The 19581-nt window shown below is 39.4% G+C and overlaps 1 protein-coding gene across 3 annotated transcripts in view; it reads left to right on the forward strand.

Annotated features, from left to right (window-relative positions):
* Window positions 1–19581, forward strand: part of LOC306771905 (ankyrin-1-like) — a 191151-nt gene that overhangs the window by 63010 nt on the left and 108560 nt on the right. For all 3 annotated transcript variants that reach the window (XM_079261231.1, XM_079261232.1, XM_079261233.1), the window contains exons 2-4: window positions 7963–8064; window positions 10839–10937; window positions 14467–14565. In XM_079261231.1, coding sequence (XP_079117357.1) covers window positions 7963–8064; window positions 10839–10937; window positions 14467–14565 — 300 coding nt within the window. The remainder of the gene's footprint in view (window positions 1–7962; window positions 8065–10838; window positions 10938–14466; window positions 14566–19581) is intronic.

Raw genomic sequence — 19581 nt, forward strand, 5'->3', positions numbered from 1 at the left:
TTACTGTTCAAGTCAATTCAGTTCAGCTCAGATTTATTTGGAAAGCCAGGGACACAGTTATCTGTCATTACTTTATGGCTTCTGGTCTGAAAGTAAATTGACCCTCGTCGTACCATTAAAGAAGCTCTGGCCAGTAAAGCAAGACCTCCTGAAGGTGTATTGAAGTAAACCTGGTGGGCTGAGGGATGGGGTCTTTGTAGATGGAGTTTTTCACAGATGTCATTAGGTCCCATCCGGTTGGTATCTCGGAAGATTGGAGACCTGTAAACTCTTGAAACTCTGGACATTTGGACATAACAAGCAGGGACTTGGAGGTCATAATGACACATGCCTGCCAGTGGTGCCTGTAAATCCAGACAACTTGTCTACATTTTTCTGTGTGCTAAAAGCGTGAAAAGGTCTTGGATTCCCTGATAATAACTCTCTGGGCATGCTCAATATCTTTCCTAGTATTTTGATCATTAATATAAATGTTAGTATATATTCTTATAGACAACAAGCAGCTCTGGCCTGGATGGGGTGTACACGCCATCCCAGCAAGGAGGAAATAAAATCTATTTAGAAAACTTATTCTAGCATCTTTGAACCCATCGTAGTTTGTGTTCATTTTGTCACCATCAAAATATGAAATGTAAGTTTAGTCAGAACTTTTACATGCCCACCGAACTGGCTAGTTTGAGCTTTTTGTCATTTTTTCCCTCTTTTCCTCATGCATGGGTGTGTTAAGGAGCATAAAACCAAAATAATCCCAAACTGAGCAACTTCTCCACTGCACATTGATATGATCCCTTATCCCACAAATTGTTTAAATCTGTTGTCTGTTTCTAGTCTTATGCTGTGAGTAAAGCTGGTGCTTCACGTCGAGTCAAACGTTTGCCCCCAACGTTGTCATTGAATATAAAACTCTTTGTTTGGCTTGTTTCACTGGGATATTCTGTGTTAGAGCTGCTCGATTATGACAAAATTATAATCTCGATTAGTTTGAATGAAACTGAGATCTTGATTATTTAACACAATTATCCAGTATTTTTAAACAACGCTGCGCGTCATGGTGTTCTAGACTCCGTGCATTATAACCGTCTAATGCACGGTTCGGAGTTGTTAAATCCGCTTTTACCGCTTATATAGGAACTATTTTACGTTGGCCTGGATGTACGTTTTATGCCAAACAACTGCTGTCAGGCTGCAGCGCGTTTCTCTCATTCACCTGTTAAAAGACGGCTGATCTGAACCAGCTGGTTAACGCGTTGCTATGGTAACGCTATGGTAACGGAGGGATATTACAGTGTTTAACTGGCCGAACTATGTATAGGAAAATAATGCAGCCAGTTGTCACTGACAATGGTATAAAGTATGTTTAGGTGAACTTCCACAACCTACTGCAGTTATTCTACATGGACCTGCAGCCGGAGCCGACTGAGACTGGCCGCCTGGGAGTGCTTTAGGACGGGAGAGGCTCCCGCTGCTCCTTCCTTACAGTAACTGCAGAACAATATGTGCCTTCAAGTCAGTCGCCTAAACACCAGAAAAGTCTCTAATAACTCCAGTAAAAGCTGCTAGATTTGTCGCTTTTAACAAAAAAAGTCTCCAGATTTAGCGAGAAAGTCTCCAAGTTGGCAACAGTGTCTGAATGAAAGCAAAGCGGCTGTGGGAGGAGTTTACAGCACAGCGCTGCAACGCCAGAGACGCTCGATTAGCAGCTGAAGACAGCAGGAGAGGAAACTGCAGAGAGAAAAATAATCACACCCTTTTATTTTTATCATTGTTAAAAACCCAGATCGTAGTTGAGATTAAATTCTGATTAATCGCCCAGCTCTATTCTGCGTATCATATTGTTTCGGCTTCTGTCAGGGCAGAATAATGATGTGATATAAAAAATAATAAAGAAAACATAAAAACCCACAGTGACATCTGCCTTCTGGGAACCCCCCCCCCCCCAATGACCCATGTGACACCATAACTGAGCTGAAGGAAACTGAGATGAATTCTGCAGATGAAGTCCAAGACAGGAACTACTGACATGAATGTTCGGCTCAACAGGAAGACATTTTTTATTCTAATTTTGTACTTGAATTCCCTCCATGGTTGACATGCCTCCACTCGCCCCTTAAACTTCCCTTCACTCATATTACAACCCTTTCTTTCTCTACTTATTTATGACATCGTAATGCTTTCAACATAGCAGATAAACAGAATATATAAAGCAAGAGAAAGACAAAGAGAGACTCAAAACGCAGGAATACGAGACGTGAAGCAGGCAGATTCAGGAGCAAAGCAGCTAAACTCGATGCTTTAGCAGGATAACTCCAAACAAGTCTAAAAAGCAAAAGTCACAAGAAAACCGGCGAAGAAAAGCTGGAATGGCAGAAAAACCAACCGGGACATAATGGACATGGTGGACATGATGGACATGATGGACATGATGGACATGATGGACATGGTGGACATGGTGGACATGATGGACATAATGGACATGATGGACATGATGGACATAATGAACATGAGGGACATAATGGACATGGTGGACATGATGGACATGGTGGACATGGTGGACATGATGGACATAATGGACATGATGGACATGGTGGACATGGTGGACATGATGGACATAATGGACATGATGGACATGGTGGACATGATGGACATAATGAACATGAGGGACATGATGGACATGATGGACATGGTGGACATGGTGGACATGATGGACATAATGAACATGATGGACATGATGGACATGGTGGACATGATGGACATAATGGACATGATGAACATGATGGACATAATGGACATGATGAACATGATGGACATGATGGACATAATGGACATGATGGATATGGTGGACATGGTGGACATGATGGACATGGTGGACATGATGGACATGATGAACATGATGGACATGATGGACATAATGGACATGATGGACATGGTGGACATGATGGACATGATGGACATGGTGGACATGATGGACATGGTGGACATGATGGACATGATGGATCTGGCAACAAACAACAGTAACCAGGAAGTGTTTTCACTGAGGGAGTTACTGATCAGAGAAGGAGCAGATGTGATCACCAACAGCAGAGGACGGGTTTTAGAGAAGTGTAGGAAGTAGCAGGAAGTCGGGCAGGGCCGCAGTCCTGCAGGTTTTCAATGTGTCCCTGCTCCAACACACCTGAAACAAATTAATGAGTCTTTGTCCAGAACTTCATAATTTAATTGGAGACAGGTGTGTTGAAGCGGGGATACATTGAAAACCTGCAGGATTACAGCCTTCGTGGGACCAAACTGAGAACCAGGAGGACGATCTTAACTAGAAATCACCAACGCCGGTCCTTGATTAAACTATTCATACTCGATGCTACTGTTCTAGATGTTTTAGGCGCTTCCCTGTTCCAACATCTTATAAAGTTCTGCATGATGACCCGTTGATTTGAATCAGGTTTTTGAAGCAGAAAAACATCTAAAACTTGTCTAACAGTTGTCCTTCAGCGCAGGAGTTTGAGATCCATGACACAGCACAGCTTATCTAGAATATAGAATATTCAAATCCCAATAATAGATCTGAACCGAGAACCTAACAGGAAGTAAATCTCACCGCATCAGAAGCCTTCAGACCGGACCTTCGGACTCGGATCAAACAAGAAAAACTTTGGACCAAATAATCCAGCATACATATGTCTTCTGTTCAACCGTGCATTTAGAGTAATCCTGCCTAAACAAACTAATTTTAGGTTTTTAAACTTTTCTTTTTATGTTTGTCACAAATATTTTTGAAAAATCTTCACCTGGACCTGCAGAGCTCTCGGTCCAGACTACTTTTAACAGGGCGATGCTTTGAGGAGGAATTCTGATAATACTCTGAATTATGTGCTGCCAGGTCAGTTTAATTGAAAAGGTTTGGCGCGGTGCCCTTGCAAGCTTTCTCAGGGCTTCAAAAAAACTCTCCACACCACACACACACACACACACACACACACACACACACACACACACACACACACACACACACTCCAGCAGTGGCCAAAAAACCCTCCACACCACACACACACACACTCCAGCAGTGGCACAGACGGACATCTATGAATGCTTCTTTTTGTGTACACATTGTTGAATTTGTGATGACAGGAAGTAGCAAACTCTTTAGATGGGTGGAGGGTTCAATTCCAGTCTTTTTGCTTATTTATTTAGAGTAAACATTGCAGCTCGCTGCAAATATTTCAGTCATGCATGAATGCAAGGAGTAAACAGTACAGGGGCGGCTGTAGCTCAGGAGGAAGAGCAGTTGTCCTTCAACTGGTAAGTTGGGGGATCAATTCCAGGCTTCCCCTGAAATGCCGAAGTGTCCTAGGGCAAGACACTGCCCCCCCGATGTGCCTATCGGGGTATGAGTGTGTTGAATGGGTGAATGTGACAAGTAGTGTAAAGCGCTTTGAGTGGTCTGTATGACTAGAAAAGCACTATAGAAATAGAAGTTTTTTGTTTTGTTTTTTTTACTGTAATCCAATTTTGTGCATCTTTCTTTACATTATAATTCCGATGGTGAAAAGTGTGAAGTGTACAGGGCCTTAAAGTGACCAACTTGCACAGAAGATGTGGCATCGCACATGTCATGCTGTTTACAGAAGTAAATATGGATGCTACGCTTATTGACAGATCAACTTAGTAGTTGTGCCCACAGAGCTGAAAAGATTATGACGTAACAGTGTTCATTGTACAGTTTACATATGATTTTATTGTGTCCTGCCTGCTTTAGGACAGAATTTTGATGTTTGTCTTACTGTAATGATGTAAAAGTCTGATGAAAATCCGCATGACTGTTGAATGAAATCACTTTGAAAAAGATGGGCTCGGCATCCGATTTACATCTAAATAGAATCAAACTTTATTTATAAAGCGCTTTTCCTACAATAAAATATAAAACAGAGTGTTTTATACATTATAAAATTATTACGAAGGATAATCCATCTTTCCACACACATACAAACACCCATTTCCAGTACCCGTCTATCATCATGCGTTTTCCTAGTTATACGTTGCTGAGCACAGGAGTCTGAACCAGGAGTCGACCAGGCCACAGCAGCAACGTCGCTGGCACAGCCACCAGTCAGAAAACCAGTGATGTGAAAGGCGCCATTGGTCATGTGACACAACATGTGGAAGTGGAATGGGTCGAAGTTGAAAAGAAATGGAATTTTGCTGTTCAGATTGTAATAAAAGGTTCACATAAATCATTTGAGTCCCTTTTGCCAGCAGTGTGAACGAAGTCCTAAAATAGTTTCTGTCATGCAGCTTTCAGTTCAGTTTTTTTATTATTTTTTTGCATTAAAAGAAAAACATTTTTATATCAGAAATTTATACAACAACAAAACAAGCCGATAAGGCATGTCCCTCTGTATTTTGTAGCAGGTTCATGATTGTTGCTCTTTGCGATGACATCTGGTCCAGTGTCCTTCTACTTCCCAGAGAACACGCATGTCACGAGGTAGCATGTTAGCATGGCATAACACTGTATCTCCCAGGTGATTCTGATAATCATACCTTACTCAGTACGTTGCTGCTGACAGTTTCAGAGTTTCATTATAGATGCATGTTTCATAAAGAACAATTCAGCTGACTGAAGCATTGAAGCACTCTGGGGTCATGGGGTTTGTCCTGGAGCCAATTAAAACCCACTACTGGTGCAAAGTTATTTAACATGAGTCTGAATGCTGAAAAAATATTTTCCCATTGCAATCACCACCTGGTTGTTGGGAGGTGTCTGAATGAAAAAGGGGTTTTTGACTTGTCATTTTAGGGTTTTTTTTTTTTTTCCCAGGGCTGCTTTGTGAGTTATTCATTTGAATCAGGTGTGTTGTAGCAGGAAATCATCTAAAAGTTGCAGTAATTAACCTGCCTACCCCATTTAACCCTTCAACACTAGCTTAGCAGGAGTTGCTAGTCAAAATCAATGGGGCATGTTCGAAAATCACCCAACGGATTTCTTTTTTATATTTATGGCAATATTCATTACAAACTTTTAAGTAGATTTAAAAGTATGTTGCAAACTTTATCTGAGCAAGTTTGCAAAGGAGGTGGCTCGGCTCTCTTTTCTTGGTAAAGGTTGCAACAGAATTGGTTTGTGTTTTTAGATATTTAAATCTGCATGTGCAGCTTGAATTCAGCAAATTCAGAACAAAAGTTATATTGTAAGGTGGCAGCATCTAACATTTGCAGCAGCTTTAGTACAGTCACATCTCTGGTAACTCAGAAATTCAGCTGCATATAAAGAAGCTTGTTACACACTTGCAGAAGCAGTAATTTAGCCAACTTGCACGAGGTTGTATGATGTCATAGTCACAGTCTGATGTCCGGTAAGCCCCCGACTCTGCAAGCTGACACCAAAAACACACAGTGTTTGTGTATGTGCGATGATGAACACAGATAGATCCATTCAGAGTGGGAAATGAGCTCAGCAGCCAGCGTTAGCCAATAATCTGTCTACAATAACAGAGATCATGGTGCAGTGAGCAGAGCTTGACTGTAACACGAGACGGTTCTGGAAATCACTCTCAGACATATCTTTCATTGATTTTGATGGGATTTGAAGGGTTGATGCTCTCACATTGGAGGTCTGTAGCTTAACCAACACCTTTGTCTGTTTTTCATATTGGTTGAAGAAACATTGACATTCAGTCCTGCTGCTTTGGCTCGCTGATGGTGGGACTGCTACACTTAATCTAATCCCTATGACTCTTTTTATGACATTAACTACATTTCTGTCATTATTATTAGTGAAGCAGTTTGATGTGAAAATGGCAAATCAGAATAAAAATGTAGCTACATTTGTGAGTTACTGCCTCTGCTGCTGCATCGAGTCATTTTTCAGCAGCCGCTTCGCATTAGATTTAATCAAGACTGAAGTAGCTGAAGAACGTTTAAAGACATAATTGCCTTTAGGAGCTGGTAGAGACCAAAAGCAGAGCTGCCAACGTGCCAAAAATATGACTTGATCTGACATCGAACAAACCAACATGAAACATCCTCTAATATCTCCAGTCGTAACGAAACCCATCAGTTCTCTGATTCTGTAAAGCTGAGTTTTTCTTCCAAGCGTGGATTCATTTAGACCCTTCTGAAGTTACACTGTGGCCTGCTTCCAACTGCTCTTTGTGTGTGTAGGTTAATAGGGACTCTAGCAAAGGGTAATTGGAGAGTGCACGTCTTGTGAGCTGTGTGGGTATGTGATGACATGGGTGTGTCGGGCTGAAGCACAGCCATCATGAAAAGCAGACACACACACAAACTCTGCATCATCTGCTTCTCTTGTGTTTTTTTTCTACTCTGCTCTCAAGTCACCGACTTTGTGAGCATATATATATATATATATATATATATATATATATATATATATATATATATATATATATATATATATATATATATATATATATATAGAATGTACATGTTGGATACAACATCCATACAAATGTGTTTAACTCAGCAGGCTTGTTAAAAACTGTACTCTCATTTTCTTTTCGCCCTTTAACCAAGCACATAAACCATTCTCTTGTCTTGGCTCTCATTCAGCTTCTGTGAGCTCTCAAAAGGCTTATGACCCAAACTTTACCCCAGTTTTTTCTCCAGCTAATAACATACAGGCTTTAAAGGATTTTCTCAACTTATCTCTCAGTGCAGAGCCTCATGTGGTTGCATGACACATAAAGGTAGATAATAGCTTCTGACCAAATCTGCAGAATTTCCTCATGTTTTTAAATGGAATAAAAATGGATGAAGCTCAGAGTCAATGAAAATACATTACTGCAGTTTAAAAATAATTTCTTCTCCTTTGCTCACAAGCAGATTAAAAGCTTCAGCTGGTTTTGAATCGTATTTTGTATGTTGGTTTTTATTGTTGTTATTGTTGCACATCTGTGTGAAGTTGAGGTGACTAACCCACACTTTTTCTCTGTTTGTGTCCTGCAGACAGATGTAAACGCCTGCTATCTGCGAGCTGCTCGGGCTGGAAATCTAGAGAAAGCTTTGGACTACCTGAAGAATGGAGTTGACATCAATATCTGCAATCAGGTGAGACTTTCATGCTCATAGACAGCATATGAAAGAGGCAGGGCTACTCAATTAAATGTTCAGGTGGGCCAGATTTTCAAATAAATAAAATGATCGGAGCCAGTAAATAAAGTAAGAGAAAATAAATCAGTAAAAATAAATAAATAAAAAAAGACACATATACATTTTGAAACATAAGTAGGCTAGGCAAGTTTATTTGTATAAAATCTTTCACGTACAAGACAATTCAAAGTGCTTTACATGAAACATTAAAAACATTACAGAAAAAAAAGCATAAAAGAAAATACAAATAACAAAATCATAATATCATAAATTATATTTAAATAATTACAAGCAAAATTAAGTAAAAGTTACTGTGCAGATGTCATGCATAGACGCATGAGAAAATAAATGTTTTTAACCTTGATTTAAAAGTTTCTACATTTGGTGAAAGTTTAATCTCCGCTGGCAGTTTGTTCCACTTGTTTGCAGCGTAACAGCAAAATGCCACTTCTCCAGTAGTTTGTTAAATTTTATATTTTAAATTCAGTCCCACGTGACAAAGGCAAATGCACAAAATAAAATAAAGAAAACTCCAGTCAGAGCCTCTTCTTCTCCTAACTTTTAACATAAAAGATCATATCAAACTAAACTTCTCCATGTGTTGCCTCCTCACATTATAATCTTTAGACACTGACACACATTCACTGCATGAACACATCGGTTAGGCGCGCGAATGTGACTGCAAAATAAACAAATACTTATCAGTCCAGGCGGGGTTATATCTGCGGTTTTCATTGCCAATTTTGCGTTTTGGGACAGAGAATGACATGCTTGCTAGCGCTACTCTTACAACTTCAAAACACAACAACACGCTGGGGTTAATATTGCTGGGCAACCAGGTGGTGCATCCATGGTCTGCACAACTGTAGGATTGTAGGCTACTTAATCAGCGTAGGAATGACTGAAGGTTCTTGATTAATATCTTTATTCTTTTACATAAGCTGGGCCACATAGAGGTTGGTTCTGGGCCGCATGTGGCTCACAGGCCGCCATTTGAACAGCCCTGGTCTATGGTCCTGCTGCTAGCTTAAGTAGGGTTATAGCATTGCAGCTGTTTGCTAAAACAGGATGATAATAATGCTCTTCTTATCTAAAATAGGATAATAGCATAGCTGTTGTTAGCTTCCTATGACAATAGCATTTCTGTTGTTAGCTAAAATAAGATGATAGCTTTACTGTTAGGTAAAACAGGATGATAGCACTGCTGCTGTTAGGTAACATAGGGTGGTAGCATAACTGCTGTTAGCTTCCTATGACAATAGCATTGCAGCTGTTTGCTAAAACAGGATGAAATTAATTATCTTCTTATCTAAAATAGGATAATAGCATAGCTGTTGTTAGCTTCCTATGACAATAGCATTTCTGTTGTTAGCTAAAACAGGATGATATCAATTCTTCTGTTGACCAAAATAAGATAACAGCAATGCTGTTGTTTGCTAAAATGGGAGGATAGCACTGCTGCTGTTAGCTTCATAGGATGATAGCATTGCTGCTGTTAGATAAAACATTCACGTTCAGGTTGCACTTTGGTCAAACGCGTCAAGGCATTACAATGATATATTCCCATTCCCAGGGAATAAAAAAGTGTCCCATGGGCCCCCCTTCCTCAGCGCAACATTGTGAAAATTGTGAATGATACAGTGTGAAACGACTTTTCTAACATCCCTCAGCCAGTGGTACCAATAGCAATACACTGGACACTGTGGTGGAAATATCTGGCTTTTATGTACATTTTGTTTCATGTCCAAACTGCTAATGTATGGCCTACGTGGGCCCCACAAGTCTCCAAATGGGCCCCAAGTGGGCCTGGGCCCCTGGGCCCACAATGCCCATTGGATAATCCGGCATTGCCCATTCCCTGTAAAGGTGGCGCTGCACTAGTATTTAGCAGAAAAGAGGACAATACCCATGACGAAGAAAACTCTGTTGCAAGTTAAACATAGAGTATGAAACTGGCTGCAGAAATACACTGCAACAATGACCACAGTATGAACAACAGACAAGGCAAAAGACTCTAAACGCGATCGCTATGTATTTACCTACAATGTAATGCTACGTTAAATGCAGGAACTGACCTTTTTTTGTAGTCCGCTTTCTGTATTTGGTCCACTTAAAACGGGCCAAGACCTGCGTTTGTAGGTGGAACGAATCGCTTTTTTGGACGGAATCAGAATTCATTTGGTGCATTCACATTTCCCCTAACAAAGTGGACTTTCCGAGCAAACGGATACAGACTCGAATCAAAAAGACTGATGTTAATGTGGTTTAACATTGAGAATTACTATATTTTTGGTACCTGTTGAGAATTGATATTTTAGGTTCTGAACCAACATTTTTCAGCACGGAAAGCCCAACCAGTTCAGAATTAAGTTTGGGCACCAGCCCAGCCAAATGTGAGAAGGCTCTTTGTGGAGTCTGCCATGAATGCATGGCTTCTCTTGTGTGTATTCGGGCTTCCTGCTTTGGGGTCTCTAGCCTCTGGGATAGACTCCGGTCCCCCCTTTCTGCACTGCATTGACATAAGGTAGTACAGGCAATGGGTAGATGGATTATAATCACATTAAACTGGATTATAAACATTTCTTTAAACATATTTCTGATTAAAAAAAAAATAAAAAAAATTCAATTCAGTAGATAGAATACCTTAACCCCAAAAAACATCACATAACCCACTAACAATACCTTTACGTCCACCCCTTCTTAACTGCTTCCTTTGTTTCTTTTTTTCTCAGAACGGTCTAAATGCTCTCCATCTGGCCTCAAAGGAGGGCCATGTGGAAGTGGTGGCTGAGCTCATCAAGCAGGGCGCCAACGTGGATGCAGCCACCAAGGTGTGTACCAACCAGCGATCCCACAAACACATACTGTCGCTAACACAGACACACAGCATACGCATGAATTCACACAGTCTGCTGAGTCGGCTGCTTCTGAAAGTCACATTGCTTAAGCAGCAGCTGAGGAGATGAATGGCTGCATGTTAATGGAGAGGATGAGTTCTGGTCTAGTGAAGCTCTGACGTGTCGTGTTGGTAACATTATTTCACCACATAAAAATTTCTTAGCGAGGTGCTGAATGTAAATTGTGAGACAGGGATAAGCAGAGATTTAATACCTCATTGGTAAATCCACCCCCACCCTGCTTCTCCCCCAACCCCATGTGAAGAAAAGTAATTAAATACTGAAAGACTGCTGATGCATCACCTACTTGTTTGTCCTAATCATCAGTGACTTAGATGAAAAAAGTTATAATGTAAAAGTAATAATAAAACTACAAAAAACCTGAGTAACAACCTTCCTATGTGTAGAAAACATTTTCTGAATTAAATTACAATTTACTGAAATAAAATACTGTTTTATTTACCTTTTTGGAGGTGGCTTGATGGGGTTACATACTGTACAGTCCCCAACGGATTGTATTTAAATTACAGGTTGTACTGAAAATTAATTGATTAATTTATTTTATTTGTTAATTTGATTGGGGAAATGCAGCTTTATGAACACCAGTAGAAAAAAGCTCAGTTTAAACATACAGGGATATAACAAAGAAGGCTAATTTCCATCTGAGTCCCCACCTTAGAAGATAGAATAAAACTGAGTAAAGAAATAAATAAAATATGAAGAAGAAAAAACTACTGGGGTGAATACTTTTTTATATTACTGTATACCCACTGTAGAAAATACAAGCCTTTATAATTTAGACTTACTAGTATTTTAGAAAGATGCTTGAGCTCATATTCTTGATTAAGGCTACATGTGAGTCTAGATATCCGAAATATGAAAATCCCATCTTTAGGAAAACAGGGATTTTGAATTAGTCTCTTTTTCCTCAAGATGTATGCCACAAAAGCATAAATAAAGAATTCAGTATTTTAAGGTACAGAAATTGTTCTTCTTATCAATAACCTGAATTTTTGTTTGTTGAATTGTTGAAAATACAAAATCAAGCAAATAAAATTATTAGGGGTGGGGAATTGAATCAAATAAAAAAAGTCAAATATCAAGATTTTTTGCTTCACAATTTTAAAAAAATCCTTTTTTTTTTCAAATAAATAAAAATAATCCAATTTTTAAAAAAAATTGTCACTTATATTGTTTTTATTGATCTTTTTACCTTTCCTCTTGGGCGTTACAGCAACAGAATGATGGTCTGGCTACTGTGCTGTTGGCTCCTCATTGAAATGAAGAAAATGACAATCAATTTCTTTTTTTTTTTTTCTTATCTACAAAAATCATCAATATCAAAGACTTGTGAGAATCACCATTTAAATCAAATCGACACCCAAAAGATTGTAATCGAATTGAATCGGGATGAAAGCATATCATCACAACACTAATAATTATACCTTTGACAATGTAAAGCTAAGTAGACTCATGATGGGTCAAGGTCAGATTTATCCATAAACACATCTCCAGCAGATCATGCTGAACAAAATGCTTTACAAGCTGTGTATATTAGCAGATCAATAAAACTAAACAATGCAATGAGGTAAATTAAAAGAATTTTATAAACAACTAAAACAATGACGACTAAGACAGTTAAAACAGAAGATAAGCTGCAGTGGTGTCGCAGGCTGCATTGTCCCTTTGCTACAAGTGGACTTCAGTTCTCCCCCACAAGTGGATTTTCCTGTTTTAATGTAGGTGTTTGCAATAAATATACATGAAAATAATGTATTAAAAAACATTTCTGTCTGAGGATTAACAAAAGGAGTGAAACTGGAAATACTTCTGGCTTTCAAAGAGCTTCACATTTATTTGGCACAAATAAGCTGGTTAACTTCTCCTCATACGTTTCTGTTCTTCAAAACTCTGACTTGACAATATTTTATGATGAATCAACCTGTTGTCAGACAGTAATTGAGTTTCTGGCTTTGAAGTGTGTGTAAACACACAGACCAGAGTTGGGAAATGACTCCCGATGTGTAGTATGTGCACGAATCATTCACCTATCAGGTTGAGGAAAACTTCCAGCGTCTTGTTGTCTGCTCTTTGTTTATGTTCTGACATTTATGTTTTCCATTTCTGCCCATGTTTATTTTGTCTGTAGCGACACTTTATGCACATCCTGCATGTCTACATGAAATCATGGCCTCTTGCTGTCATGTAGTAAAGTTGGTTTCAGTTACAGTAAAAGGAGAAATGACAACATGGCAACAGCTGCTGCTTTCTATAGCTGACACACAAACAGTACAACAGGTGGGTCCATCCAGGGGCTTAGCGTGTGCTGCACAGCTTTACCACACTTCTCAACATGCAACCCTGCTGCTTGATGGGGCTGTTTCTCTCCACTCTGTCTCACTCTCTTTGGTTAATCTCATAATAAATACAGACAGAGAAAGAAGACTCTGTCATCCTGTGTCTCGTTGTGGCAGTCTGTCCAGTCACATCATATAGTTCATCATTCCAAGCAAACTTTTAGGGTTTCCAACACAAATTTTTTTACAATAGGGATCAAATAAAACATCAAGCCCATTTATATGACCATAAAAAACCTGATAATTGTGAAAAATCAGTTTTAATAATTATGTGTTGTGTTTACATGCACGGCAAAAATGTGATCATGACAAAAGCATGGTTTATATCTTTCAGTCGGTTGTTGGATTTCTTTCTGAGGACGTACAAATCTACTGAATTAAACTCCCTGTTTTCTGAACATTTGCTCTTATTTTGTTGAACGTGGCAACATCCTCGCCAGGTACTCTATGCTGTCCTGCTGTGGGAGCTAATAGTTCTGCAAAACAGGCTGCATGTTGCTGATGTTCTTCATTTATACTCCATGATGACAAAATAACAAATGGCTTTAAATGTCTTGATGGGGCTTCGGCTTTTTCTTCCAGTCTGCTGTTTTTTTTCATACATGTTTAGATTTAAAAGAATAAAATAGCAGATATACATGTGTGTGTGCATGAGGACATCAAAGTATCAAATACATTTTTGTGTGGTAAATCAGACTTTATATAATCATTTAACTACTGTTATCTCATAAAGCTGATCACATTCTGCTGTTTACATGGTGACTTGAATTATCTGAACACTCGAGAAAATCAAATAAAGATTGGATTATGTAAACAGGCTGATTGTTCACTATGAGATGATCAAAAACATGGAGAAGGTTTCAGGTTTTCAAGCCTGTAAAACTACTCTGCAGATTTCCATTGGTAAATATCATCATAAAAAGCAACAAAAACATCAAAATATCATTTTTTTCTTGATCCCAATCAAATATTTAAACAAAAAAAAGCTAAATTCCCCTCCCTTTATCTTTAAATAGAAGTCCTTCTGTGACAAACAAAAGGAAGTTCTCATTTCTAATTATTTCAAATGTTTTTGTCACTTTTTCTATGATAAAAAAAAAAAACAGAAAGGAAACACTGCCCTCCACATTGCTTCCCTCGCCGGGCAGACCGAGGTGGTGAAGGAGCTCGTCACAAATGGTGCAAATGTCAACGCACAGTCTCAGGTAAAACACACACACACTCACAAAGCACTCTGACTGTGAAACCACGTTTGAGTGTGTGCATCCGTGTAGATGAATGTGCATATAACTGTTGTGGACACAGTGCCCAGTTCTGTATGTCTGTTTGTGTGCTGTGTCAGCAGATCCGCAGCACAGCTTAGCCCACATTCAATAGTCAGCGCACACACACACACACACACACACACACACACACACAGTTGACTGTCACCACAGCAACCAGAATGTCAATGTCAAAGTCTTGGCAAAAGCTTTTGAGAGGAAGAAAAATATGTCTGTATTGATAAGCTCTAATTTTCAGTGCTGCACCGGAGCTCCATTTCTGAGAGTAACAGTGGCCTCAGTTATAAAGCACTATGTGTGTGTGCCAAATTTAATCAGCGATGACATGTTTAGCCGCATGTCATCCTTCAACCGCTGGTTGTCTAGGTGGTGTCCCGATAACAACGTGGGTTTTATAGATAATTGGAGCGCTTTTTGGGGAAAGCCTGGTCTTATTAGGAGAGATGGCATCCATCCCACGTTGGATGGAGCCGCTCTCTTATCTAGCAATATGGACTCTTTTATTAGTCAGCTAAATTGACAACTCAGGGTTGGGACCAGGAGGCAGAATTGTAGTCCTACACACTTTTCTGTAGCTTCCCACCTGCCGCCGCCCACCCAAAACCCCATTCCGACCTTATACAACTTCCCAGCAGTAAGAATTAAACAACACAAAAACACTTCTGGGGTTAATCGTGAAAACCTCATAAAAATAAAAACAATGGATCTAATAAAATCTGAAAATAAGACAATAAAGTGTGGCCTACTGAATATTAGATCCCTCCCAAATAAGTCTTTATTAGTCAATGACTTGATAGGTGATCACCACATTGATTTATTCAGTCTTACGGAAACCTGGTTACAGCAAGAGGATTATGTTAGTATTAATGAAGCTACGCCAGCTAACTATTTAAACTTTCACATTCCTAGAACTACAGGCAGAGGAGGAGGTGTTGCAGCTATTTTTAAGTCAGAATTTTTAATTAATCCTAAGCACAAAACTAACTATAAATCCTTTGAATTCCTGACATTAAATTTATCTCATCCAAAATGGAATTCAGAGAAACCGCTCCTTTTAGCATTAGTGTATCGCCCACCTGGACCTTACTCCGAGTTTCTGACCGAATTCTCTGATCTCTTGTCTGAGTTAGTGCTGACTACTGATAAGGTCATTGTACTAGGTGATTTTAATATTCATGTTGACGATGAAAATGATAGTTTAAACATTTCCTTTAGCTCTATTCTAAACTCAATTGGGTTTTCACAAAATGTCAATGGAGCCACTCACTCTCATGGTCACACTCTTGATCTTGTTCTAACATATGGTATTGAGACTGATAAGCTCAAAGTATTTCCTCAAAACCCTGTCTTGTCCGATCACTTCTTATTAACCTTTGAATTCACTTTATTTGATTACTCACTGACCAAAAATAAATTCTACTATAGTAGATGTTTATCAGACAATAATATTACAAAATTTAAACAATCAATTGAATCAATTTTTTCACATCTACCATGTGTTAGCATGACCGAGAGTCCCCCTTTAAGCCTTACTCCCGCTCAGATTGATCAACATGCTGATACTATAACAGCTTCAATGCGTACAACCTTGGATAATGTTGCTCCCCTAAAGAAGAAGAAATTAGGTAAGATTATGAAGGCTCCCTGGTTTAATTCCCAGCTTCGAGCTCTAAAACAGGCATCAAGGCGTTTGGAAAACAGATGGCGTTCATCAGGACTAGAGGAGTCTCACTTAACCTGGAAAGAAAGTTTAAGCGTATACAAAAAAGCCTTACGTATGGCAAGAACAGCTTATTATTCATCATTGATAGAGGAAAACAAAAACAACCCTCGGTTTCTTTTCAGCACTGTAGTCAGGCTTACTAGGAGCCGGAGCGCTGTGGAGCCATGTATTCCTTTCTCACTTAGCTGTGATGATTTCATGTATTTTTTCAGGAATAAAATTGACACTATTAGAGATCAAATTGACAATACTCTTCCTTCTACCTATAATGTTGAGCCTGTTGTGGTCTCTGAAGCATCCTTAGAACCAGGATCTGACTTGTGTCTAAATAGTTTCTGTCCTGTCCAACCCTCTGAATTAACTAAAATAATAGCTTCATCTAAACCATCCACCTGTATCTTAGACCCTCTCCCAACGAGCCTCTTTAAGGACATTTTCCCTTTAATTAATACATCACTACTAAATCTTATCAATATGTCTTTAGTGACAGGATATGTACCACAATCATTTAAAACTGCTGTAATCAAGCCTTTACTTAAAAAGCAATCTCTGGATCCAGAGGTGATAGCAAATTATAGACCTATATCTAACCTCCCGTTTATGTCCAAAATTCTGGAGAAAATAGTTTCAGCTCAGCTACATGCCCACCTGAGCAGAAATAATTTATGCGAGGAGTTTCAGTCAGGATTTAGAGCTCATCATAGTGCTGAGACAGCATTGGTGAAAGTTACTAATGACCTTCTTATGGCCTCAGACAAAGGACTTGTGTCCGTACTTATCTTGCTTGATCTTAGTGCTGCATTTGATACAGTCGATCATAACATTCTGTTACAAAGACTAGAACAGGTGATTGGAATTACAGGTACAGCGTTAAGCTGGTTTAAATCATATTTATCTGATAGACTTCAGTTTGTTCATGTAAATGACAAGTCCTCCTCCCAAACTACAGTAAGTCATGGAGTTCCTCAAGGTTCTGTACTTGGACCAATACTCTTCACACTATATATGCTCCCTTTAGGCAAAATTATTAGACAGCATGGAATAAACTTTCATTGTTATGCAGATGATACTCAGATATACTTATCCTTTAAACCAGATGAAACAAATCAGCCCAATAGGCTACAAAATTGTCTCATAGACATAAAGACTTGGATGTCTAGAAATTTTCTCCTCTTAAACTCAGATAAGACTGAAGTAATTCTCGTTGGATCTGAAAAACTCAGAGCTAAATTTTCCGGTTTTGTAATGAACCTGGATGGCATTACTTTAGCTTCCAGTGCTACAGTGAGAAACCTTGGAGTAATATTTGACCCTGACCTGTCCTTTGGTCCACATATTAAGCAGGTTACTAAAACAGCCTTCTTTCATTTACGTAATATAGCCAAAATTAGGGACATTCTGTCTCGGAGTGATGCAGAAAAACTGGTTCACGCTTTTGTTACTTCGAGACTAGATTACTGTAACTCTCTATTACTGGGCTGTCCTAAATATGCCCTGAAAAGCCTTCAGCTGATCCAGAATTCTGCAGCCAGAGTCCTGACCAGAACCAGCATGAGAGATCATATTTCTCCAGTTTTAGCCTCTCTTCATTGGCTGCCTGTTGAATCTAGAATAGAATTTAAAATCCTTCTCCTTACATATAAAGCCCTCCACAACCAGACACCACTATATATCAAAGACCTCATTGTTCCTTATATACCAAGCAGAGTACTTCGTTCGCAGACTGCAGGCTTACTTGTGGTTCCTAGAGTCTCAAAGGGCCGAGCAGGAGGCAGAGCCTTTGGTTATCAGGCCCCTCTCTTATGGAATAAGCTCCCAGTTAGTGTTAGGGAAGCAGACACCCTCCCCACCTTTAAGACTAGGCTGAAGACTTATCTTTTTGATAAGTCCTATAGCTAGGGATGGTTAGCATCCCTTAGTTATGCTGCTATAGGTTTAGACTGCTGAGGGACATTTCCTGATACACTGAGCTTCTTTCTTTTTCTCTTTATCTCTCTCTTTTACCCCCCCCCCCCCCCCCCCCCCCATAACAGTGTTGCATCATTAACATGTATGTCTCCTGCCTCAGCAGGTCTCCCTGGCCGGGAGTAGCAGTTCCTGTTGTCTGTTGTCTTTCTGTCCTCTTCCCCCCACACAGCAGAGGCAGATGGCTGCCTGTCCTGAGCCGGGTTCTGCCGGAGGTTTCCTTCCTGTTAAAAGGGAGTTTTTTCCTTCCCACTGTTGCCAGTGTGCTTGCTCAGGATGGGAGATTGAGTTGGACTCAACTCAATCTGTTGGTTTCCTTATATAGGCTGTTATGAATTGGCCTTCATTATGTTTTCCCCTCTGTCTGTAAAGCGTCTTGAGATGGCATTGCCGTGATTTGACGCTATATAAATAAAGTTGAATTGAAATTGAATTGAATCAATACTAAAAGCAGTGTGTAGCTCTGAAAGATAATTTTGCAAATGCCCATCTACATGCAATTTTCCCTTTTATAAATTCAAGTGCACACATGGATCAGCTTCATATCCCACCTTCTTCACACCCACATTAAGCCATACATGACAGTTACAAAGTGCATCATAAACGCTGGTGAGCCTGCGGATCTGTGGCTTTTTACTTCGGGTGATGCCTGCAGTCAATATGAAGAATGTGTAAAGGCTGTTTTGTGGTAGAAATATGGACATGCTTACGTTTAAGGAGATTTCTGTGGCCCCTGAACACGTGTTCCCCCTGATTCTTTCATTAACATTCCCCTCGAGTGGCGCCACAGCATCCATCATAAAACATTACGCATGAGTGGTGCTGCAGTGTTTCTGTGTTTTATAGCTGTCGCACTGATTAATTCACACATTCCTAAAATGATCACAAAGTAATCACCCAACCTGAAATATGAACTGAAAATGAGAATTTGATGGTAGAATACAATTATTCATTTATTGACTTGAATGATTTATTTGTGCAAAAGATTTTGCTAACCTGTGTTTATGTGGTGCAGATGTGAGGAAGAAGTGCTACATAAAACTACATGAAGGCTAAAATCGGCATTTCTGAAATGCAGATTGAAGATCGTTTTTGGCGGTTAGATGTTTGTCAGATTACAGCATTTGTTGATGACGATTAGCTCATTGATGAGATGCAGAACTACACTTTCTGATAGACGTTTTTTTTTTTTTTTTTTTTTCTTTTTGTTCTTTGGATGTAGGTTTATGTGAAGTATTTATGAGCAGTCA

Source organism: Telmatherina bonti, assembly GCF_933228915.1.
Source record: "Telmatherina bonti genome assembly, chromosome: 21".
NCBI classification, from domain to species: Eukaryota; Metazoa; Chordata; class Actinopteri; order Atheriniformes; family Telmatherinidae; genus Telmatherina; species Telmatherina bonti.